Genomic DNA, 15,972 nt, shown 5'->3' with positions numbered 1-15,972 from the left:
CCCTATTTACCCTTGAAAAAGGATATACCTGAAAAATTTACAGAAAATGACACTCCTCTTGACATATTCTCTCTAACACAAATCAAAAGTCTCCCTGTTATGGCAGGGATGATCCAAAGGGAAACCAGAAAAGACCCCACACTGTCTCAGGTCTACATGCCACCCAAACTGGCTGGAATGTGCAGCAGACATCCCAGTTCCCCATTTTTACCAGCGCTAGGATGAACTTGCCGTTGACAGAGATTTCCTTATGTGGGGATTGAGAGTTGTTGAACCCTCCAAGCACAGAGCTAAAGTGTTGGAAGAGTTACATGCCAGTCATCTAGGTGTGGTCAAAATGGAAGCATTGGCTTGAAGATTTGACTAGTGGTCCAGGACAGATCAGTGGATTGGGTAAATTGCCATGCACTGTTCGAGATGCAAACATGTCTAGAAGATGCCAAGAGCAGTGCCTCTCCATCCCTGGGCATGCCAGCATTGCCCTGGCAGAGGATCCATGTAGATTTTGCTGGACCATTCACAGGCACAAATTTCTTGGTAGTGGATGCAGCTACAATGTGGCCAGAAGTGTTCCCAATAGCCTTGCACAATGTGGAGAAGCCTCTTTTCAAGAAAGGTGCTCCAGAACACTTAAGTCAGTGACAATGGACCACAGTTTGTGGTGGAACAGTTTCAGTCATTCCTAAAAACGAATGGAATAAGACATCTGCACTGTACCACCCAGCTACAAATGGCTTGGCGACAAGGCTTGTCCAGAGCCTGTAAAGAATGCACTGTGAGCAATGTCAGCAGAACTCACTACACTGACACTCAATCAGAAGCTTACCAATTTCCTGCTTGCACATCATAACACAGCATACTCCACAACCAGCAATGCACCAGCTACGCTGTTCCTTGGGTCTCCTCAAACCCAATCTCAGAAGGAGTATGCAGGACAAACAGCTGAGACAGACTGAGGGCTTCTCAAACAAGGAAGTTCGATATTTCACTCGTGACAAGCCATCCTGGCAAGGGAATACGGAGGTGATCAAAAGCAGGAACTCAGAAAGATTAAGGACAGACTGGACCACTTTCCTACAACAGTGGAGATTGTGTCTGATGTCATCTGGAGACGACACATCGATCAGTTGAGGAGACCAGAGTCAAATGTTAAGAGAAGAAAGGTGTTCAGAGCTGTCAGAATCACTTCCTGCAGTCTCAGAGTCAACTTGTACAACCAACACTGAGAAGGGCCCAGAACCTGAGATTGTTTCACAGCCACAAGTCTCACCTGCCAAGCAGAGTGACCCCCTGTCAGGAAAGAGAGTATCTCACAAGAGTAAGAAATCCTCCACAGTGATTAAATCTTTGGTCTGAATGGCACTATTTAAAATGTAGGTGCTTATATAGTAGTTGTATGATATTGTATACTTTATTTCTGCTGAGATGCATTCAGTATCGAGTTGGAGTTTATAGCTAAGCAGGGAGGAGCGTTGTGCATTTAATATTTCAGTAATATTTGATAAATACTGTAAATATATTATTTGATTAAGTATTTGTTGTTTAAATAATTTATTACCGGTTATATGTAAAAGTTAGTGAATGGCATATGTGAATGGCATATGGCATACATTATTCGTGTATACCTCACTTAGAGTAAAGACGAAGTTAGACTCACATTCTGGACTCCCTGATTTTACTTCCAGTTAGTTTTATGCTTTAGAGTTACAAAACATAACAATCTGGACAATAAATGCAAATGCTGTGTCAAAGGAGTTTTGCTCAGGAAGAATCTGCTGAGCAAATCCAGCCCGAGTAAGGTGCAGTTTAGCATTTGCACAACTTGTTTTACAGTGTGGTACTATGAAAATTAAGTACAGCACTGACAGACAGAAAACATCCCTGTGTTTTGATTTTAATTCCGCTGGTAATTTACTCAACAATACTTCTCAGTGGATTGTAGTAATCCCGCTATTTTTATTCAAAGTCCACAAAATTATCAGCTTTTGATGAGTGTGAGGTGACACTTGTGGGCTGATCTTTGGGTGTGTTGGTTGTTAATGCATAGGATGTATTTCACTGTTTGTTTCAATATACATGTGATAAATAAATGTGTGTGTGATCCTTGTACATGGCAAGAGGATGCAGCAAGTCTGCATTTTAGACTTTATAGCACAAGTAACCAAGACCAATACAATGAAGCATGGATTACCAGGGACAAACAGGAGCTGTAAACTTTTTTCTTGAGTGAGCACATCTCCTCAAAGTGGGATGTTCAATTCTCTGCCAGCTTCTGTTCTTACCTAAAGCTCGTCGACTCACTATCATCCCGTCAACCAGTGGGATCACCATGCTGAATTTCCCCGTGGCTCCTTGCACTTTGATTCGGAATAGACCCGTCCTCAAGGGGTGGATGAAAATGACAGGTACATCCTTGTCTGAGGCCGTGGTCCTAAAAACATAAGAGCCAGTGACAGAAAGGTCCTCAGTGCAGACAAGAGAATGTGGAGAAAAACAGTCACTCATCATAAACACATTGTTACATTAAACAGTAGATTACCAGCATAGGAAAGTTAAGCCTTTTTGTTCCAGTGACCCTTCCTCCACCATCCACCTCACTCCTCAAACTGTTCTAGAAACTCCAGACATGAACCCAGTGCTTACTTTGTCTTTTTCAAAGAAATAGTTTGTGGCTCAGCTTTCCCATCCCATTGGTCCTTGTCCTAATGCTATGGTACCTCTTGCCTGATGGTGGAGGGCGGGGGGGGGGGTCAACGTGATTGTTGGACAAATGGGAGGGATCAGTGGCAATGATAAGGGCTCTGCATACAAAGCACTCCTGATAAACATCCTGTCTGTGGAAAGGGCATCCTCCCTGAGGTAAAGAGACCAAAACTGTACATAGTACTCCAGGTGCGGCCTCACCAACGCTTCCTTACTCCACAAGCTAATTCAGCCCATTTGTTCTCCAATTGGTTTGTGCTTTACTGCAGGCTGGTTTGGTCTTCTGTGACTGGAATACAAGAACACCTGGCCCCTCCGAACATTTAACACTGTCTAACCTCTCATCATTTCATTCATTATTTTCTCTTAGGTATACAAGTGACTGACCTTGTATTTGCACATAGTCATAGGCCAGTTTCTCATCCATTCACTCAGTTTGTCTGCATCCCTCTTTTACATGGCCCGTCACATCACAATGCCGTCAAGTTCAAACAGCAAGCTTGTCAAAGTGGTATTCAAAACCACAAGAGATTCTGCAGATGCTGGAAACCAAGAGTAACACACACACACACACACACACACACACGGAGGAGGAACTCAGCAGTTCAGGCAGCATCTATGAAGAGGAATAAACAGTTTATTTCCTTCCATAGGCACTGCCAGACCTGCTGAGTTCCTCCAGTATTGCGTGTTAAAATGGTATTCAGTCCCCTTGGTCAGATTGTAGTTGCAGATGATTCCTCGTGGCTGGGGACCAAGCACAGTCACAGGCTGCCATCCTACAGAGAGTCTATTTGCTTTTGCTTTCACCTAATAAACAATCCTCAATCCATGTTATTACATTGTCCCCAATTCCTCCAACCTCGTTAAGGAATCTCTTGTTCAGGACTTTATCCAATATCTTTTGGAAAATCCAATTTATCATAACGTCTTCATCTATTCTAGTGGTCACATCCTGGTCAACTCCAGCAGATTAGTCTGGCACTCAGGCTGGTTCCGTGGTGCAGAAGGGACAGAACATGAAGAGGAATGCGGTAGTCATAGGGGATTCCATAGTGAGGGGAACAGACAGGAGGTTCTGTCAGCCTGATAGAGATATCCGCATGGTGTGTTACCTCCCAGGTGCCAGGGTACAGGATGTCTCGGACCTGGTGCAGAGTATTCTGAAGGGAGAGGGTGAACAGCCAGAAGTCTTGGTACACGTTGCTACCAATGACATTGGTAGAAAAAGGGAGGATGTCCTGAAGAGAGAATTCAGGAAGTTGAGTAGGAAGCTGAAAAGCAGGACCTCCAGGGTAGTAATCTCAGGATTGCTGCGTGTGCCACATGCTAATGAGCGAAGAATAGCATGATCAGGCATATTAATGCATGGCTGAGAGACTGGTGTAGGGGGCAGGGCTTCGGGTTCTTGGATCATTGGGGCATCTTCTGGGGGAGGTACGACCTGCACAAAAAGGACGGGTTATACCTGAACCTAAAGGGGTCCAATATCCGAGCAGTCAGGTTTAATAGAGCTGTTCAGGAGGGTTTAAACTAATTTGGCAGGGGGATGGGAACCAGAGTGATAGGACTGAGGAAGGGGTAAACAGAAATAAGTCAAAGATAGCTGCAACAGAGATGATAGAAAGGACAGGCAGGAGATGAGGCATAATCACAGCCAGTAGGATGAGTTACAGGGCAATAGAGGCATGGAGCAGTTAAAACAGAAAGCAACAAATACTGGACTGAAAATGTTATATTTGAACGCACATAGCATAATAAATAAAATGGACGATCTTGAAATTCAGCTACAGATTGGCAAGTATGATGTGGTGGCCATCTCTGAAACTTGGATAAATGATGGCTGCTATTGGGAGTTGAATGTCCAAGGATATACGGTGTATCGGAAAGAGATTAGTAGGCAGAGGGGGTGGTGTGGCCCTGTGTATAAAAAATAATACTAAATCATTAGAAAGGGAAGGTGTAGAGTCTCTATAGGTTGAGTTAAGAAATGGCACGAGTAAAAGGACCCTAATGGCAGTTGTATACAGGTCTCCAAACAGCAGCCGGGATTTATGTATTTATTTATTAAGTGCAATCTTGAACAATAGCCAGATCAGAAATGCTGATCAAGTCAACTAGTTCCCAAAGAGAACTCTGATAGGCCAATCAAATGGTTCACTGCTGCTCAGTGATAGAAAACAGGCACAAGTGTCGCTAGCCCCTGTACCCCAGAAACACACCTGAGCAGTGCGGCAGAGGTATGCGCTATACATGACCTGATCTGAAAGCATCATGTTGACTCATAACAGATCGTGTTCACGGTGGAACAGCTTAATCAAGGATGGGGTGATCAGCACTGATGGACAAATTATACCTCCACAACCCCTGGATTACAAATTACAGCAGGAAATAGAAAAGGCACGTCATAAGGACAATGGCATGATAATCATTGGGGATTTTAACATGAAAATGGATTGGGAAAACCAGGCCAGTACTGGACCTCAAGAGAGAAAATTTGTAGAATATCTAAGGGATGGCTTTTTTGAACAGTTTGTTGTTGAGCCTACGAGGATCGGCTGTGCTGAATTGGGTGTTGTGCAATGATCCGGAGGTGATATTGTAATGTATTGTAATGAGAGCTTAAGGTTAAGGAACCCTGAGGAAACAGTGATCACAATATGATCAAGCTGACTTTGAAATTTGAGAAGAAGAAACTAAATTCCAATGTGTCGGTATTTCAGTGGAATAAAGGAAATTACAATGGCATGAGAGGGGAACTGGTCAAGGTTGACTGGAAAGAGACACTAGCAGGAAGGACAGCACAGTGGCAATGGCTGGAGTTTCTGTGAAAAATGAGGGAAGTGCAAGACAGATATATTCCAAATAAGAAATTTTCAAATGGAAGGAGGACACTACCGTGGCTGACAAGTGAAGTTAGAGCCAAAGTAAAAGCAAAAGAGAGGGTATACAAGCAAGCCAGAGCTAGTGGGAAGATAGAGGATTGGGAAGCTTTTGAAACCTTGCAGAAGGAAACTAAGAAGGTCATTAGAAAGGAAAAGGCAAATTATGAAAGGAAGCTGGTGAGTAATACCAAAGAAGATTCTACAAGCTTTTTGAAGGGTAAAAGAGAGTTGAGAGTAGATATAAGACCAATAGAAAATGACGCTGAGAGATGCAGAGATGGCAGAGGAACTGAGTGCGTATTTTGCATCAGTCTTCACAGTGGAAGACATCTGCAGTATATCGGACATTCAAGATTCAAAGATTCAAAAAACTTTATTGTCATTCTAACCATACATCAGCTCTGCAGGGCAGAATGAGACAGCGTTTCTCAGGGGCAGTGTAATCACAACATAACAAACATAACACTAAATAATAAACATAACAATAAATAGTAAAACACAACAGCCACATGTCATTTAAAATCAGTTATAAGTGTCCAGTGCAAGTTAAAAGTGTCCAAAGCAGAGTCAGGTGGAGCAGCTATTTAGCAGTCTGACTGCCTGTGGGAGGAAGCTATTTAGTAGCCTTGTGGTTTTAGTTTTGATGCTCCTGTAATGTTTACCTGATGGCAGAAGAACAAACAGTTCATGGAGAGGGTGTGAGGGGTCTTTAATGATGTACCGTGTCTTCTGGAGGCATCAACTCTGAAAGAGGTCTTGGACAGAAAGTAGAGAGACCCCAATAACCTTCTCTGCTCCCCTAACCACCCTCTGTAAGACTTTTTTGTCGAAAGCACTGCAGCTGGAGTTCCAGGTTGTGATACAAAAGGTCAGCACACTCTCAACCACACCCCTGTAGAATGTAGTTAAGATGTCAGTGGGGAGTGATGCTTGTTTAAGCTTCCTCAGAAAGTGCAATCTCTGCTGGGCCCGTTTCACAATCCCAGTGGTGTTCCTGGACCAGGTGAGATTGAAAGGTGAAAGGGAAGTGAAGTATGTGGAGTGAAAATTACGACTGAGAAGGTGCTTAGGAAGCTTAATGGTCTGAGGGTGGATAAATCTCTTGGACCTGATGGAATGCACCCTCGGGTTCTGAAGGAAGTAGCTGGAGAGATTGCAGAGGCATTAACGATGATCTTTCAAGAATCTATAGATTCTGGCATTGTACTGGATGACTGGAATGTTGCAAATGTTACTCTGCTATTTAAGAAGGGTAGGAGGCAGCAGAAAGGAAACTGTAGACCTGTTAGCCTGACATCAGTGGTTGGGAAGTTGTGGGAATCGATTGTTAGGGATGAGATTACGGTTTGCAATTTTTTGAGGAAATTACAAGCATGGTAGACAAAGGAGATGCAGTAGATGTGGTGTACTTGGATTTTCAGAAGGCCTTTGACAAGGTGCTGCACCTGAGGCTGCTGAGCAAAACAAGATCCAATGGAATTACAGGAGAGTTCTAGCATGGGTGGAGCATTGGCTGGTCAGCAGAAAACAGATAGTGGGAATAAAGGGATCCTATTCTGGCTGGCTGCTGGTTACCAGTGGAGTTCCACAGGGGTCAGTGTTGGGACCGCTGCTCTTTATGACGTATGTCAATGATTTGGACTATGTGATTAATGGATTTGTGGCTAAATTTGCCGATGATACAAAGATAAGTGGAGGAGTGGGTAGTGTTGAGGAAACAGAGAGCCTGCAGAGAGACTTAGATAGTTTAGGGGAAAGGGCAAAGAAATACAATGTTGGAAAGTGTATGGAGGTCATGCTCTTTGGTGGAAGAAATAAATGGGCAGACTATTGTTTAGATGGGGAGAGAATTCAAAATGCAGAGACGCAAAGGAAATTTGGAGTCCTTGTGCAAGATACCCTACAGGTTAACTTCCAGGTTGAGTCAGCAGAGAAGGTGAATGCAATTTTGGCATTCATTTCCGGAGGCATAAAGTATAAGAGCAGGGATATGATGTTGAAGCTCTATAAGACACTCGTAAGACCACACTCGGAGTATTATGTACAGTTTTGTGCTCCTCATTTTAGAAAGGATATACCGACATTGGAGAGGGTTCAGAGAAGATTCACAAGAATGATTCCAGGAATGAAAGGGTTTCCGTATGAGGAACGTCTGGCAGCTCTTGGGTTGTATTCCCTGGAGTTCAGGAGAATGAGGGGGGATCTCATAGAAACATTTAGAATATTAAAAGGCCTGAACAGATTAGATATGGCAAAATTATTTCCCATGGTAGGGGAGTCCAGGACAAGGGGGCAAAACTGCAGGATTGAAGGACCTCCATTTAGAACAGTGATGCGGAGAAATTACTTTAGTCATAGGGTAGTAAATCTGTGAATTTGTTGTCACGAGTGGCTGTGGAGGCCAAGTCATTGGATGTACTTAAGGCAAAGATAGATAGGTTCTTGATTAGCCAGGGCATGAAAGGGTATGGGGAGAAGACAAGGGAGTGGGAATGACTGGAAGAATTGGATCAGTCCATAATTGAATGGCAGAGCAGATTCGATAGGCCGAATGGCCTACTTCTGCTCCTATATCTTACAGTCTTAGGATTTATTCTTGATAAAGTCATGACAACTTTTCCATCTCTTCACATATTTCAAGATATTCTCCTGTTACGAATGTTTCCAGCATTTACAGCAATCCCCCCAATTTGCCAATTATCTGTCCATTCTACAATACAATGAAATTTGACTGCAATTTGTTGTTTGAGTCTTTAGTGTTGGCTCTTTCCCAATATCTGCAAAGTTAGTAATGGTGCTTTTGAATGGTTAATGTAAATGGTGATCAGAAGCAAACCTTCATTGAAGATTGTATTTCTATGACCCATCTCCACTGTGAACGGCTGCCCTACACACCTATTGTCTGCTTTCTGTCTTGAAAACAGCAAGTGATCCATTGAACCCCCGACTCTGCATTCTCTGACCTCATTCATCAGTAGTATATGTTATTTCATCAAAAGCCTCTTAAATACCAAGATAAATAGATAAATCTTGGATTTACCGTGTATACGACAAGATGATGGATCTCAAGATTATATATGGTGACATATATGTATTTTGATAATAAATTTACTTTGAACTTTGAAATTATATTCAATGCACTAACATTACCTTGCTCTTGCTACTCCTGCAAAAATTACACTCTAACAAGAAACATAGCAGATTCTGCAGATGCTGGATTCCTAGATCAACACACAAAATGCTGGAGAAACTCAGCAGATCAAGCAGCATGTATGGAAATGAATAAACAGTCAACATTCTGGGCCAAGACCCTTCATCAGGACCGAAACATCCACAGTCCTGATGAAGGGTCTTAGCCCAAAAAGTTGACTATTTATTCATTTTCATAGATGATGCCTGACTTTCTGAGTTCCTCCAGCATTTTGTGTGTGTGACAATCTAACAAGACTTGTACCACAAAACAGAGGCCTCCTTTGGCCCACACTCAGTACAGACCATTGGATATCTGACGCATGTGCCTATTGGCGCACGGTTAGAGGTTCAGACCTTGTGATACATCAATTTAAAATAAGGAAAAGGAGACATCAGCAAGGCTTGAGGCAGAACATTGAGATTTCAATAACTTACAATAAAAAGCCAGGCTGCATGATTGAATATACCTGAGAGAAGTGCTACTGTTCGTAGTGGTCTCCACTCCAGTGCTGGTCTCTGGCAGCAAGTCACTCAGAGGAAAATTTTCTGGAAAAATATCATAAGGCATTAGCCACATTACATCAACAGGAGTGGCATTAGATGCAATGCAAATGCATAAAGAGCACAAAGGCTGCTTGAATTTGGGATGTGTTAATTAACAGGGAGGGAGAACACTTGAAAGATCTCACTGAATTCCCCAATAAAGTCCATTCTGCAGGCAAAAGCCTACCCTACCCAGAAGCACATCATGGATATTTGGGGCTTGATGAAAAACCAGATCCACTCTAATGTTCCAGCACTTGCAAACTCCACTACCCCACTCTCTGTAGACCACAAGGACAAGGAAGATTGGAGTAGCTTTGTCAGAATCATGCAAGATGCCATAAGTGACTTTGACTAGGGGTGTGTTGGCACAACAACACCATCCCCCTCAACATCATTTTACTGTTGTCTTGATGAATGGGACTGCACTTGTCTCAATAAATCCAATCTAAGCCACAGAACCACCTCTAATATCGTCTCTTCCCACAACCACTATTCAGTCTGTTAAGGAAGACACAAATTTCTCTGCTAGGGCACCACCACTTCCTGTTACCCTGCCTATTGACCTACACCTGGACCACAGTACTCCATGCCCCTCCCATCCATGCACTTATCCAAACCTTTCAAGGGGCAGGGCTTCAGGTTCTTGGATAATTGGGATCTCTTCTGAGGGAAGTTTATGACCTGCTCAAAAGTGACAGGTTGCACCTGACCCTGAGGGGGACCAATATTCTCACGGGAAGGTTTGTTAGAGCTGTTGTGGATCTTGTTGCACTATTACAGATTGTCGGGTATGATGTTGTTGCCATTATTGAATGGTGGTTGAAGGACGGTTATAGTTGGGAGCTGAATGCCCAAGGTTACACGTTGTATTGGAAGGTAGGCAGAGGGTGTGGGGCGGCTCTACTGGTAAAGAACGGCATCAAATCAGTAGAAAGATGTGACATAGGATTGGAAGATATTGAATCCTTGTGGGTTGAGTTAAGAAATAGCAAGGGTAAAAGGATGTTGATGGCAGTTATACATAGGCCTCCCAATAGTGGCAGAGAGGTGGACCACAGGTTACTGCAGGAAATAGACAAGGCGAGTCAAAAGGGCAATGTTATGGTAGTCATGGGAGATTTTAACATGCAGTTTGTCATTGAGCCTACTAGGGGATCAGCTATACTGGACTGGGTGTTATTTAATGAACCAGAGGTGATTAGGGAGCTTAAGGTAAAAGAACCCTTAAGAACCAGTGATCACAATATGATTGTGTTCAACTTGAAATTTGATAGGAAGAAAGTAAGGTCTGATGTAGCATTATTTCTGTGGGGTAAGGGAAATTACAGTGGTATGAGAGAGGAATTGGCCAAAGTAAATTGGAAGGAACTGCTGGTAGGGATGACAGTAGAGCAGCAACGGTGTGCGTTTCTGGGAAAAATGAGGAAGGTGCAGGACATGTGTATTCCAAAAATGAAGAAATACTCAAATGGTAAAATAGTACAACCGTGGCTGACCAGGGAAGTCAAAGCTATTGTAAAAGCAAAAGAAAGAGCGTACAACAAAGCAAAAATTAGTGGGAAGACAGAGGATTAGGAAGCCTTTACAAACCTACAGAAAGCAACTAAAAAAATCATTAGAAGGGAAAAGATGAAATATGAAAGCAAGCTACCAAATAATATCAAAGTGGATAGTAAAAGTTTTTTCACGTATGTTAAAAATAAAGGAGAAATGAGAGTGGATATAGGACCACCAGGAGAAATAATAATGGGGGACAAGGAGATGGCTGATGTACTAAATGAGTATTTTGTGTCAGTCTTCACTGTGGAAGGCACTAGCAGTATGCCTGATATTGTAGTGTGTGAAGGAAGAGAAGTGGGTGCAGTTACTGTTACAAGAGAGAAGGTGCTCAAAAAGTTGAGACCTAAAAGTACGTAAGTCACCCAGGTTGAACTGCACCCTAGGGTTCTGAAAGAGGTAGCGTTAGAGACTGTGGTGGCATTAGAAATGTTCTATCAAAAATCATTGGACTCTGGCATAGTGCCAGAGGATCGGAAAATTGCAAATGTTACTCCACTCTTTAAGAAAGGAGGAAGGCAGCAAAAAGGAAATTATAGACAAGTTAACCTGACCTTGGTGGTTGGGAAGATGTTAAAAGTCAATTGTTAAGGATGAGGTGATGGAGTACTTGGTGACACAGAACAAGACAGGACAAAGTCAGCATGGTTTCCTTCAGGGGAAATCCTGCCTGACAAACCTGTTGGAATTCTTTAAGGAGATTATAAGTAGGATAGATGGAGTGGATGCAGTGGATGTTATGTATTTGGATTTTCAGAAAGCCTTTGACAAGATGCCACACTTGAGGCTACTTACCAAGTTAAGAGCCCATGGTATTACAGGAAGGTTACTAACATGGTTAGAGCACTGGCTGATTGGTAGGAGGCAGTGAGTGGGAATAAAAGGACCTTTTTCTGGTTGGCTGCCAGTGACTAGTGGTGTTCCGCAGGGGCTGGTGTTGGGACCACTTCTTCTTATGCTGTATATAAATGAGTTAGATGATGGAATAGATGGCTTTGTTGCCAAGTTTGCAGAAGATACAAAAATTGGTGGAGGGGCAGGTAGTGTTGAGGAAGCAGGTAGGGTGCAGAAGAATTTAGACAGACTGGGAGAATGGGCAAGAAAGTGGTAAATGAAACACAATGTTGGAAAATGCATGGTCATGTACTTTGGTAGTAGAAATAAATGTGTGGACTATTTTCTAAATGGGGAAAAAATCCAGAAATCTGAGATGCAGAGGGACTTGGGAGCCCTTGTGCAGAAGACCTTGAAGGTCAACTTGCAAGTTGAGTCGGTGGTGAGGAAGGCAAATGCCATGTTAGCATTTATTTCAAGAGGTCTAGAATACAAGAGCAGGGATGTGATGCTGAGGCTTTATAAAGCACTGCTGAGGCCTCACCTTGAGTACTGTGAAGAGTTTTGGGCCCGTCATCTGAGAAAAGATGTGCTGGCATTGGAGAGTGTCCAGAGGAGATTCACAAGGATAATTCCAGGAATGAAAGAGTTATCATACGAGTAACGTTTGATGGCTCTGGGTCTGTACTCACTGGAATTCAGAAGGATGGAGGGGATCTCATTGAAACCTTTCGAATGTTGAAAGGCCTAGATAGAGTAAGTGGTGGGAGAGTCTAGGAGAAGAGGGCACAGCCTCAGGATAGAGGGGCGCCCTTTCAAAACAGAGATGCTGAGAAACTTCTTTGGCCAAAGGGTGGTGAATTTATCGAATTTGTTGCCACATGCAGCTGTGGAGGCCAGGTTGTTGGGTGTATTGAAGGCAGAGATTGATAGGTTCTTGATTGGACATGGCATCAAAGATTATGGGGAGAAGGCTGGGAACTGGGGTTAAGGAAGAGATAGAAAAAGGATCAGCCATGATTGAATGGCAGAGCAGACTCGATCAGCCAGATGGCCTAATTCTGCTCCTGTGTCTTATGGTCTTTCTTAAATGTTGCAGTCTAACCTGAAGTCACCTGTATCTATTGGCAGCTTGATCTAGTCCGATAACTTCTGGCCATCATCTCTGAAGAGATGCACATTTGTCCACTTCTGGCCTCCTAAACACCCCTAAAATTAAGTCTTGCTTTATTGGTGATATGTAATCAAATTCAGGAACTCCTTTTCTCAACCTCTTCACCTCTCTTTACTCCTTTAAGACACCACTTTGAATAAGTTAACACCAGGAATTCTGTAGATGCTAGAAATTCAAGCAACGCACATCAAAGTTGTTGGTGAACGCAGCAGGCCAGGCAGCGTCTCTAGGAAGAGGTATAGTCGACGTTTCGGGCCGAGACCCTTCGTCAGGACTAACTGAAAGAAGAGCTAGTAAGAGATTTGAAAGTGGGAGGGGGAGGGAGAGATCCGAAATGATAGGAGAAGACAGGAGGGGGAGGGATGGAGCCAAGAGCTGGACAGTTGATTGGCAAAAGGGATACGAGAGGATCATGGGACAGGAGGCCCAGGGAGAAAGAAAAGTGTTGGGGGGGAAATCCCAGAGGATGGGCAAGTGGTATAGAGAGAGGGACAGAGGGAGAAAAAGGAGAGAGAGAGAGAGAGAGAGAGAAAGAATGTGTGTATATAAATAAATAACGGATGGGGTACGAGAGGGAGGTGGGGCATTAGCGGAAGTTTGAGAAGTCAATATTCATGCCATCAGGTTGGAGGCTACCCAGATGGAATGTAAGGTGTTGTTCCTCCAACCTGAGTGTGGCTTCATCTTTACAGTAGAGGAGGCCTGCTGCGTTCACCAGCAACTTTGGTGTGTGTTACTCTGAATAAGTTTATGCTTACTTCAATTTGTTGTTCAATAACACTTCCATGAAATGTCTTGGGATCCTTTTGCGACAGTGTTGGTGCTTTGGAACACAAAGCAGTACAATAGAGGCCTCAAACATCAAAGTTGCTGGTGAACGCAGCAGGTCAGGCAGTCCTGACGAAGGGTCTTGGCCCGAAACGTCGACTGTATCTCTTTCTAGAGATGGTGCCTGGCCTGCTGCGTTCACCAGCAACTTTGATGTGTGTTGCTTGAATTTCCAGCATCTGCAGAATTCCTCGTGTTTGCGACAATAGAGGCCTTTTGGCCCACGATGCTGTGTGATCTTTTAACCTACTCTAAGATCAATCTAACCCCTCCCTCCCCCACAGCCTTCTATTTTTCTTTCATTAGACCATAAGACACATGAGCAAAATCAGGCCATTCAACCTACTGAATGTGCCCCACCATTACATCTCCACTTGAGAGCCCAAAAGTAGATCAACAGAATGGAGACCATCATCCTCGACCTCGAGGGATAGCCACAACAACCATTACATTATGGCTTGTTCACTATCCTCCTCGTCCCTTTTCTCCTGCCTTCTCGCTAAAACCATTTTTCTTTATAGATGCAAGTTCTTAATTCTACTTAGACATACAAGTAGGTACTTTAATTTTTCCAGTAAAGAACACCAAGTTTAAAAACAATTCTTTTACAACACAATGATTTGAGATAGCTGCACAAGTAACTGAGACCAGTGACACACAGTGGTATACGATGGTACAGTAATGTAGGTTTGTAAGAAAGCTTTTAGTAAAAAAGATACTATACCTATATCATCAAAGCGTTCAACCCACACCACAATAACCTTGGTTTCAGGGCCCAGTGGGGGTACTGTGCGGCCAAGTGGCAGTTTCTTGGTTTTCTGTGTTGGACTTGGCTTTTGAAGGGAGAAATTGAAATTTGGTTACAATCTGAAACATATTGAATTCAAAGAAGAAAGTAAAATTCAAACCTCATTTGCACACAGTCCCTAAAACAGCTCAGAAACGTCTATTGCTCCAGCATGTACTGTCTGGTTGTATCATAGCCTGGCATGGAAGGACCAATGTATAGGGTCACTAGAGACTCCATCATTAGCACAACTCTCCCCACCACCAAGGACATTTTCAAGAGGCCATGCCTCAAGAAGGCAGCATCCATCACTAAGGACTGTCACCATCCAGGACATCTCCTCTTCTTGTTAGTATCACTGGGAAGCAGATATAGGAGACTGACAATCCATACTCAATGACACAGGCATAGCTTTCTTCTCTCCACCATTCGATATCTGACAGTCCAGGAAAACCACCTTGATATTACCTTTTTTGCCCTATTTACTTATTTTATTTCTGCACTGATTGCTGCCACAAAATATTAAATTTCACATGATCTAAGTCAGTGATGATAAACCTGATTGTGAGATGCACTTTTGCAATGTGCAGTGTGTTGCAGGGCTCAGCGACATGGTCAATGAAACTGGAGGCACTTCAGGGAGCATGTTAGCGGCTCAGAGATTCACTGCTGAGCTGTACTTCTGCTGGCGATTTCACTTGTTCAGGTAGACAATCCACCCAACCACACCAGACTGACAGGCTCCACAGGACCGGAGTAAAACTTGAGGAAACCACATATGCATGGAAAAAACTGTTGTACTCACTCCATGGTAGCATGCTCAGGATAGAACATGGGTAAATTGGTTTATTATTGTCATATACAGCAAAGTACAATGAGAACCTTGTCTTGCTACTGTCCAAGCAGATCAATTCTTTACCACAGTGTATTGAGGTAGTACAAGGTAAAACAATAATAGTGTGGAATAAAGTGTTACAGTGTAGACAAAGTGCAGTTTAGATGGGCAGTAAGGTGTAAGGTCACAACACAGTACATTGTGAGGTCAAAAGTCCATCTCATTGTACTAGGGAACCATTCAATAGTCTTATAACAATGGGCGGAAGCTGTCCTTGAGCCTGGTAATCAGAATGTCCAGGGTAGGTGGAGCCTTGGACTATGCTGGCTACTTTACCAGAGGCAGCTGAACGTTAGACAGATATCTCAGCTGGCAGTTACTCTTGGTGACAATAATGCTCCAGCTGGGGCAAGCCTCTGAGGATTTCAATAGCTCTCAGTAAAAGTGGCATTCTGCATTATACAACATATGAGTCCTAAAATGAAGCATTCCTTAAATGCAACTGCTCATTACACAGATGACAGCATGCTCCAACCAACAATGAGAAGGGAGGATTCTAAAGAAGATCGGTCACAGGAGATCCTGCAGATGCTGGAAATTCACAGCAAATGCTGGAGGAACTCAGGAGGTC

The 15,972-nt window shown here is 43.2% G+C and overlaps 1 protein-coding gene across 9 annotated transcripts in view; it reads right to left on the bottom strand.

The window, feature by feature from the left end:
- Window positions 1–15,972, bottom strand: part of ralgapb (Ral GTPase activating protein non-catalytic subunit beta) — a 191,750-nt gene that overhangs the window by 13,538 nt on the left and 162,240 nt on the right. For all 9 annotated transcript variants that reach the window (XM_072244752.1, XM_072244759.1, XM_072244746.1 and 6 more), the window contains 3 exons: window positions 14,444–14,552; window positions 9,248–9,326; window positions 2,283–2,431 (listed from right to left, as the gene is read on the bottom strand). In XM_072244752.1, coding sequence (XP_072100853.1) covers window positions 2,283–2,431; window positions 9,248–9,326; window positions 14,444–14,552 — 337 coding nt within the window. The remainder of the gene's footprint in view (window positions 1–2,282; window positions 2,432–9,247; window positions 9,327–14,443; window positions 14,553–15,972) is intronic.

The sequence above is a fragment of the Mobula birostris genome, chromosome 2 (assembly GCF_030028105.1).
Source record: "Mobula birostris isolate sMobBir1 chromosome 2, sMobBir1.hap1, whole genome shotgun sequence".
In the NCBI taxonomy this organism is placed as follows: Eukaryota; Metazoa; Chordata; class Chondrichthyes; order Myliobatiformes; family Myliobatidae; genus Mobula; species Mobula birostris.
Note: the sequence above shows the minus strand (reverse complement) of the source record. Positions and strands in the feature narration are given on the sequence as shown.